This window comes from Eumetopias jubatus, unplaced genomic scaffold (genome assembly GCF_037043125.1).
Source record: "Eumetopias jubatus isolate StellerSeaLion01/CBP00866 unplaced genomic scaffold, mEumJub1_p1.0 scaffold_4, whole genome shotgun sequence".
NCBI lineage: Eukaryota > Metazoa > Chordata > Mammalia > Carnivora > Otariidae > Eumetopias > Eumetopias jubatus.
This window is the reverse complement of record NW_028274810.1, coordinates 51,319,807-51,329,708: the sequence shown is the minus strand read 5'-3', so window position 1 is coordinate 51,329,708 and position 9,902 is coordinate 51,319,807. Positions and strand designations below refer to the sequence as shown.

The 9,902-nt window shown below is 44.9% G+C and overlaps 1 protein-coding gene across 2 annotated transcripts in view; it reads right to left on the bottom strand.

Moving 5' to 3' along the window:
* Positions 1-224: 224 nt before the first annotated feature.
* Positions 225-9,902, bottom strand: part of WLS (Wnt ligand secretion mediator) — a 97,478-nt gene continuing 87,800 nt past the window's right edge. For both annotated transcript variants that reach the window (XM_028102504.2, XM_028102505.2), the window contains one exon: positions 225-1,181. In XM_028102504.2, coding sequence (XP_027958305.1) covers positions 1,072-1,181 — 110 coding nt within the window. In that variant the 3' untranslated portion in view covers positions 225-1,071. The remainder of the gene's footprint in view (positions 1,182-9,902) is intronic.

The window sequence follows — 9,902 nt, the reverse complement described above, 5'->3', positions numbered from 1 at the left end:
ATGTGAGCACTCATTGCCAGCCTAGGGAGGTTAAGCACCTAGCACAGAAAATATTACCCTATTTCCAGAAATTGATACCACCCGCCCCAAGCACTCTGATTTGGTGGCAAAATATTTTAATTTTTCATAAAGCTGTTTCCCCAGCCATTTCCCACCCTGCAGACTCAGCAGGGAAAAGATTCTGTGGGCACGTGTACTGGTGGAGGAGGCGGACGACGTGCGTATACATATGTGCATATACATACAGGTTTATTTAAACGATCAGATCTACACTTTTGGAGGCTGTTGGAAGCATCTCATCAAAAGAAAACACATTTTAAGCAAGAGGTTAAAAAAGCTTTTCAGACCCAAAGGCCATTTAATACAATAAATCCTACTCGGGCAGTTTAGCAAACATTTTTTTAAAACCCACATCCAACAGACTGGTTAGTATTGGATATACAGATTTGGTTTCAAAGCTGAAATGCCCCTGGCGTAATAGACCTTCTCATGAAGTTCAGTTATTTTATATTATGCCATAAAAAATAGGGACACATATTATTGACAACTTAAATATTAACTCAATAGGCTACTTGGTGATATAAATAGGAAAAAAACCCCAAAACAACAAGTGGTCACAGACTAGGTTTGAGAAGACTATAACACCAGCCTATCCTGGCCTGCAAAGATGTTAAAATCTACCCTAGAATCTAAAACAGGAAAAAGAGTCAAATATTCCACTCCATATAGACCCCATCTGGCCCAAACCATCCCCCAAGGAGAACACCCCCAACACATGAGGTTTACTAACCACCTGCTACAGATGTTACTATGTCCCTAATTAACAATGATCACAGAAAATGTGTCATATCAGAGGTTTTGTTATCATACACAACGCATTAGTGGCCGCAGGAATCGTCCTTGGAGAGCACAGTCAGAAGACGAACTGACAAACGTCTACGCTGCTGGCCCAGGAAACCACAGTGAGGAGCCTCGAGCATTCGTCTGCGCCTGAGCTCTCTCTGGCACGCTCCCCACTCTAGCTAGAGGGGCCGGGATGTGGGGACCATCCCAGCCGAGTGCTGCAGCCGCTTACTCCTGGGCCTCCTTGCGGGTCAACTTGTAGATCTCGGTGGGTCCGTCCACATGGGTGATGGTGGTGGTGAGCTGGAGTTCTTCCCCACTGTGGACACCCAGATCACCTGAAACAGGGTTTTGGTGTTAGACGTGTACAAGGAGGAAGCAGCAAGCTGGGATTCGCCTCGGTAACACTGCCCCAGCACCAGCCCTCTTCCACATCCCGAGCTTCTAGATACCACCAGGGCACTGACACCTGGGCCAATGTGCACCCCTTTCAGACTCTGTAGTACTTTCAGAGCATTCCTGTCTCTCAGGGAAGAGCTATTAATGACAGATGAGTCAATGATGCTTCTATCATGTGTAGTCATTATTAACATTTAATGAGAGCTTACTTTGGACCTGACGCTATTCTCCATGTTTTCTATGTAATGGGAGTTAAGCCTTCCAAGCGCCACCCCAGGTGGGCACGGTAATCTAATCGCAGCAGCAGCTTTAGAGATGAGGAAACAGGGAGGGAGGGAAGTAAGGACACCGCCCCAGGTGGAGGGGCAGACACACGACAGGACCGGGCAGGAGGCCAGGGAAGGAAAGTCTGACTCCAAGGCCCCGTGGTGTGGGCTAAGCCAGCACAACACGCCTCCCCAGCGATGGGGAGGGAGGCACGTACACACTTGTTGTGAGTAATTTACAAAGCAGCTACGCCATGCGAGGGCAAACGAGACCTGCCTATATTTACCAACAGATCGGGCAGGGGAGTGCATGTAATACATTTAGAAACGTTTAGGGGTCTTCGTCTCCTGGGAAAAATTAAAAAATCCCAGGAATGGGCTCTGAACTTTCTGTTGCCCCCAGAATTCTGTACACAACACCGGTGTCTTGGACTCATCATCAGTGACAGACATGATCCCCTCTGCTAAAACGGAATAATGAGTTTTTTTCTCCACTAGCAAGAAAAACGTAAGTTTCTATAAATTGAAGCATCCTACCTGCCATAAGGCAAACTAAATGAACGTATAACTGGCAAAAGGAAAATGGCAAACATTAGGACTGTCTGTGTGGGGTGCACAAGGACTTACAGTATTGCAGAAAGAGGTGTTGGAAAATGAAAGCTCAGGGTTATGTCTGTGATTTTTATATTTTATATGTCTATGTTTATTACATATTATATTTTATTATATTATTATATATTTTATTTTTATTTTTATACTTATACTGTATACACATACTTCCTGGGACTAAAATTTTTCCTAGTTCAAAGCACAGAATTAAATAAATAAGTGCTGTTTTCAACTGGGCTTGAAACTTAGAAGAAAGCTTTGGCCCTATGCTTACAACTAATGTCTTGTCACTAGTCTGAGAACTGTTGGGCATCATTGCATCTGCTGGCCTCAGAACCCCAGGAGCCATCCCACATGCTGGTCCCACAGGCTATGTGGCTGGTGCTCTTCACGTGTGCCACGTGGTATTCGTTTTTCCCCACAGACCCATTTCTCAGCAGCCGTGCGGCTGAATCAGTCTTATTAAATGCTGGTCTGCAGCTCTCTGCCTGAGAGACTCCCTACTTTCAGTAGCTGGGTCATTAGCTGTTGAGGAGGACTGCTAATGGTATTTGGGGCTATCTGCACAAGGGTCTGATCCACAGGACTGGGGGCAGAGTAAGTAATGAAGGGGATGTATCAGCCCAGCCTCCAGCACGTCCAGCTTTCTCCTCCCTTGGGCCAGCGCACAGACCAACAGGGTACAAAGGCTGTAGAGGACTTATGCAGGGCCCCCTGGGGCCATACTGAACCATTATTTGTACAACAAGCAAGTTTTCCCTGGGCACCAGCTTGCTTTCTCACTGCTGCAACTTCTAGCCCACTCCCCAGTCTAGCACAATTGCCTAGGCCTCAAATTTCTCAGTCAAAGTTAGTTCTGGATTTGCATATCTGGGTGAGCCATCAAAACTTCAAAGCCACTGTCAGGATGTGGATGTCTGTGTGAGTCATTAAAATTTCAAAGAAAGTCCTGACCACCCCAGTAAACCCATTAGCACCTCCAAGTGTTTACCTAAAGAATCCCTTTCACTGAAGACTTAAAAATAGACACATTCTAGAATGTAATTCTACTCAGGTTTTGAACCCAAGATGCTAATTCTTTAAGCTTAAAATGCGGTTCTCATTAGCATGTCCTAAAAAATGTGTATGATTCTACAGATTACTTGAGCCAAATTACTTTGGCTTCCTTATTTTAATGAGCACCCATATTGGTCTTTATCATGTGCTGACACCGTTTTGAACACTTTACAAATACAAATGTATTTAATCTTCATACCAGTGCTTTAACAGAAATGCTGTCATTTCCATTCTATTGATGAGAAAACTGAGGCACAGAGAGGTTAAGTAACTTGCCCAGGGGGCAGGTTGGTAAACTGTGATGTGGGATTCAAACCAGAGCAATAAGGCTCCAGAATCCAGGCTGTCAACCTTTAGGCTATGTTGACTCTTTGTAAACAATCTAGTTGCTAACAGCCAGAGAGACTGCCAGCAAAGGATGAGTCCACACGCAATGTGTTACGGTCATAAATATATACATGCAATAATCCAGATGAGATGTTCAGGACGTTAACTTTGCTTCTGTATTTGGTGAAAGAGAATTTATGGCACATAATTTATCAGTGCACAGGTAGTAAGGACAGCTGTTATTTTTGAGTATTTACCCTATGCACTATTAAGGGGCTCAGCATGCCCTGTATTTCTTTATAAGACAGGAAGACACTGAGGGTCGAATAGGCAATTAATTTTTCTAATGTGTTTCAGTTTGCTCCCAGCAGAGCTGGGATGAGGACCCAGACCAATGGGACCCTGGCTGGCCAAATCTATGACTCATCACGTGTGGTCTAATTGTACCTTGAAGGCCAACTCCCCCACCCCCCTTAGGGGGTGAATGTGGGAATATGGCAGTAACATGGCAGGAGTGGGGATCCCTCCATTTCTTTCCAAATTCCATCAACCCCTGCTTCTGCCAAGGTCTTGCTCCATCTGTTATTCTCCTTCTCTCTTGGCTTCTGCTACTTAGTGCACAAACATGCTCAGAGTCTTTCCTAAGACAAAAACAACAAAAACAAAAACACAAAACCCTTTCCGAAAATGTAGTATGTTTCTTGTTTAGGGAAGAGAAGAATAAATGGGGGAAAAAATTTAAAAAGGTAAAGAAAATAATTCTTCAGTTTGCATTAAGTCTCTTTCCCTGCTTATGGTGTCAGGTCCTCTCAGCGAATTAACAAGGAGATGAGAGCTTGTTTCTGTCTAACCCTTGTAAAATGAGACTAATCTCTGGCATTGGATTTAATCACCACGGACTATCAATGGATCCATATTTATGATATGGCATCCACAGGTATGTAGCTGCTTGCTGCTTGCTTCTCACTGGCTGGAATGCATCCTGGAGACACAGAAAGCCATATAAACTACACTATAATGAGAAAGCAATAACCACAGCTCCCTAAGACTGGCATCATTTTAATGATGATCTCCTGTGTATCTGTGGCTATTGTAGTAAAAGGAAAGAAAACTCGCTAAGATAATTCCAAGACTGTTTCACAGAATCTGGGAGACCAGCAGTCTTTGAACATTATGGGGCTACCTAATTCCGTCCTCACAACCACTAAGGCAAATAAACACCCCACTGCCCAGATCTGGAAGCCAGAAAGCTCCCACACCATGAGTTCATTATTTCTTTAGGTCATACTTAGTCCACATTGGAGCCAGGATTCCAAACCATCTAAGTCTGCCTCCAAAGCTTATGTTCTTTCTAGAACACTCTTGACTTCATGCTGAGCCACTCCCCACCTACCTCCAAAGTACCTCCAGATACCGAGTACCAGGCAATTCCAAGAGGGTGGACACAATAAAACCTAGACATTTTGAGTGAAAACTTAATGGTATGGGCTGAATCATATCCTCCCAAAATTTATTTGAACTCCTAATTCCCAGTACCTCAGAATGTGACTATATGTGGAGATAGGGCCTTTAAAGAGGTAAGGAAGTTAACATGAGGTCACAGGGGTGGTCTCTAACCCAATATGACCTATGTCTTTATAAGAAAAGGAGATTAGGGTACAGAGACACACAGACTGAAGACCATGTGAAGACACAGAGAGAAGACCATCTGCAAGCCAAGGAAAGAAACCTCCAAAGAAACCAGTTTGATGGTTTTTTGAGACTTTGATCTCGGACTTCTTGCCTTCCAAGCTGTGAGAAAATACATCTGTTTCCACGGTTTAAGTCTCTCTGTCTGTGGTATCTGCAACAACAGCCTTCCCAAACTGAAAAATTTAGGAGGCAGAAAGTTACTCCCAAGAAAGTGACTGAGAGTGGGGAGATAGTCATTCGAAGAGCCGGGCAAAGATGCTTTGCTTTGCCTGGGAAAGGAAAGATCAGGTCACTGGAGGGACAGCAGCCCCGGGAGAGGCGGGAGACAGAAAGTGCCCGACTCCATCCAGCAGAGCAGGAGCTGCTAGGCTGGTGGTGGCTTGTCGCCGGCTTCCCATCTTCATTAGGAAATGGGAGAAGGCCATGGAGACCCACTTCAGAGTCTGGGTCCAGCCCTGGTGGTAAGACCACTTCCATCACTGCTCACAGACATCAAGAAGCCAGGCTAGCCACGGGCGGGTCATCTCACATGCAACCAGGGGAAAGGCCTCAATAAAAGGCAGCCACTGTCGAAGCCTCATGACTCAAACCCAACATTTACTGCAGCAACAAAAGCCAAAGCCACCTTTCCTGTGAAACAAGCAGCAGGAGACCTTAGAAGCCTCTGGCAGTAAAACTGACACAGCGTGGTAGCGAGCTACCAAGACATGGGACCCAGAGTTGCTGCTGTGGCTTCCAGCAGAATGAGTGTGTCAGACAGAAGACATTTAGTGCGAATAGAAATAGAAAGGAACCAGTTGGCAATTAGAGTGTTCCTGTTCCCTTCGTCATAGTCATCCAGTCAAGAATTCCGTTTCTCAGTTTTTTTCTAAAACCTTCTGACAAGAATTCTATAGATGAAAGAACACAAAAATGAAAGCTATTATTAAGAATTGTCTGGCTTCATAAGCACCTCCAACTTTTTTTTCCACATGAATTGGTGGCTGAGGGGGTTTGGACAGTTCGTTGAGTGTGCAGAGCATCAATGCTGAGCCCCTGGGAGATGCTGCCTTCGTTCCGCCCTAAGATTAACATCAGCCTGCTGCAATTCATGTCTGCCTGGGAAGACATCCAGAATGATTCACAAATTGCTTATGGAAACAGGTAAAAAGAACAACTTTAATGAGAAGGCAGCAGGAGCTGGGCAGAAAATGTGAATGGTCCTTAAAAGAAAGAGGTCTAAAATATCTTTGCTAAATTAAAACAAATTATATGTCTGTTTGTATATGTGTGTATACCAACACATACAACATGTATGTACACACACATATACACATAAAATGATTATATTTAAAGATAAACATATATGTATGTATATGAAATACTTGATGTGAGAATGTTTATATCACCAGCTATGGTAAATCAACCAACGAGATGGAACCCAGAGCTCCACACCTTTGCAGCAACAACCAGCTGCTAAAAACATGAAAGCGTTCTGGCCTGGAGTTGCTCTGCCACGTCCTGAGTTTCAAGAGGCAGCCAAGGAAGCCTTGTCTCTCAGACCAGGCTACTGGCTCCACAAGAGCAGGGACTGTGTCTTAGTCCCTCCTTTGGGCTTCATGTCACTCCATCTGATCAAACCTGACGCAGTGCTAAGTACTGAGGTATTCGGCGGTTCATTTCGAAGGGTCACTTTCTGATCCACACAATAAAAGAGAAACAGATGTATAAGAAAAAAATACTCTTTGGAAAGCCAGCCTTTCTAGAACCTACCATCTGCTTTGTTTCTCTCAGTCCATTCCTTGACCGAAAGGGAGAAGCCAAAGTCTATGCTCTCTGCTTTCATTTCCTTCCTACCCACTCCCTCCTGACAGTTCTTGGCATCTCTCTCCACGTCCAAACAAAACAACCCCTCTCAATGTTCTTTCTCTTTCCTTAGCCCTTTGGCTGTATCAGAAGCCACCTGCCAAGTTCCTGGAAAAGATCTTTTTCCAGATGTCCATCCAGGATCCATCTCACGAAGGCAAGAAGTACCACACACCTGGGATTCATTCTCCATAGCAAGAGATCTGAATTCTTGGCTCTGGACCTTAAAAGCAAGGGAGGGGGGGAGCCCAAGCCAACTTAAAAATAAAAACTTTCCATGAGAAAGGAAAAGGAGCATGGGAAAGCTGGGGGAGGAGAAGGGATGTCATCCAGAGACCCAGAGAATTTAAAAATACAGTGTATCCCCCTAGGAGTTCGTTTTCTAGGTTTCCATGTAATATTTCAAACTAGCTCTTTCCAAGGAGCTTCAAAATCTTGGCAAATGCTCCACAACTCCTGGGAGACACTGTGTGGTCTGGCGGCAGATGAAGAGATGAAAAGTGAAGGAGGGCAGAGAAGGAACATGATCAGAGAACCCAGCGTGGAAAAGCCCCTTCCAAAGGCATGAGGTCACAGCATCATGTGGGACTGGAAGGACACACCAAGCTGCCGGGGGCTCACGGACTGCTGTGAAGTCACAGCCGATCACGTTACCATCACAGAACTGCTAAGTTGTGTGCCTCGTGTTTATGATCAGAACAGGGTCCCCAAAGAGTCTGCCCATTTAACTGCTTGAAGAATGGTTTTTCAACAAGGGCCCTATTGGCATTTTAGGCTGGCTAATTCTCTACTACAGGAGACTGTTTTGCTCACTGCAGGACACCCAGCATCCTTAGAATCTGGCTTCTAGATGCCAGTGGTACCTCCCAGTCATAGTGACAATCCCAAACAAACAAACGTGAATACTTTTGGCAAGGGATTCGGGGGATATGACCTCCTGGTGAGAACTAGCTTTTGAGCTTTCTGTGAAATTACAGGTCAAGCCGCCTTCAACAAAAAAAAAAAAAAAAAAAAAATCTGATGGGAACACATCAAGTGCTAGTCTCATCTGCAAGGTTTCAAGCCTTAGAGGGTGGCTGCTATGCAGAGTAAGAAGCCTTAATGGGAGCTGCCTGATACCTGGCTTGCAAATCAAGCATCTGGTCCAACAGGGTGACAAGCAGTCAGCCTGTCTCTGCAGGGATGGCCACAGCTCTGGCTTCCCACGTGCCTATAAGTGCTAGGATGGGCAAATTCTCACCACTGTTGGGGAACCCCTCACCTGTGACAGAATCACCCTCTGAGCTGCCACTTTATGACAGGAGCTGCTCTTCTTTGCCAACGGGAAGAAAGAGCACCACAGAATTTCATGGTTCCAAGACTTTAAGAGATCACACAACTGGGAGAAGTGGTGCACAGAGGTTAGGCAGCGTGCCAACAGTCACATAACAAAAACCACCGGAATAGTTTACATAAAGTGCCTTAGTACGTGGTCAGCATGCAGTAACGATTACCCATTAGCAGTGTCATTCCAACTTCCCAGGAAGTCCAGTGACTGCTTTATAGGGCATCTCCCTGGAAGGCAGAAACTTCACCTACTGGGTTCCTGCTTAATACTCTCAAGTCAAGGACACACCCATGTGATTTCTGTCAAAGTCCAACAGGATGACCATGAAATGAAATCAAGATTCTTTTTCACAAGTCCAGAATCCCTTCCTGCTGGTGTTCTGGAGGTTCACTGTTTGAGAGGCTACGTGCCACCGTTTCCCACGCCGAATGCGACCAGCCAAGGAGCAGGAAGGAAGACAGGCCTGAAGGACACTCTTACACAGAAGTGGGAGGTATAGTATTGGAGGCAGATGGTGGCTGAGAATCATCTATGGCCCCAACCTTCAACAGAGATGCCCTTCACTTCCCACACCACCTCTCATGTCATCACCCTCCTCTCCTTCTAACCCCAACTCTCAAGATCATTGGCCCATCTGTGAAATATGAAAACTAATCTAGAACTCTCACTTCTAAAGCATTAATTCAACCAACATTTTCAAAACACCCTTAAGAACCTGTCCTTGCTCTTAAGGAGTCAGTATTCCAGAAGGAGAGAAAGAAGATACAGGCAAATTCATCTATTACCTTTATACAGCAAGTGTCATGTGAAAAGTATAGTCGTGTTTCCCCAGGCCTGTTCCTTAGAACACTACTTCCAAAAAAAAATGCACTGCTTGGAAAAAGGGGTCCAGGGCCAAATGATTTAATAATTTGGGGAAATGCTGTTACTCCCACCTATTTAAAAAGACCTATAGTAAAAATTAACGTATTAAAGGCATTAAGATGTCTTGCAGTAAAAATTTCATTAGTGGTGATTAAAAACCCAATGGTTCTCTAATTTGTTTGACTACTAAAACCTATCAATATTCCATGGCAACAATACTCTATTGAATGTAGTCTGCTGGACTCCAACTAGGGTGGATCAGGAATAGGTTTCAAGAAAGAAGAAGCATTTTGAATGAGCCCAGAAGACGGGCAGGGTTTTATTAGGCCCAAAGGGACCCAGGGTATGAATCCATTCATTCAATACACATGTTAAGCACTTCCTGTGAGGAAGGCCCACCTGTGGTGCCACAGCCGGCATGCAGACTGTAAAGCCCTGGTCTCTCCTCCAAGGCAGTGAAGGGCACTGGCTCTGATTTGAGAAAGAGCATCTAATACTTGGGGAAGAGCCAGAACATGGTGAGGGTAAAGCCAGTGTGAAAAAGAGAAGGCAGAATAAGGGTGGAGACAAACAGTGCAGGACTGAGGAGTCAAAGAAAAAGGAGCTATCAGATCTGTTGTTTACCAGGCCACCTATTCCAAGTTAAGAGCATGGCCTAGAGCTGTGACAGTCAT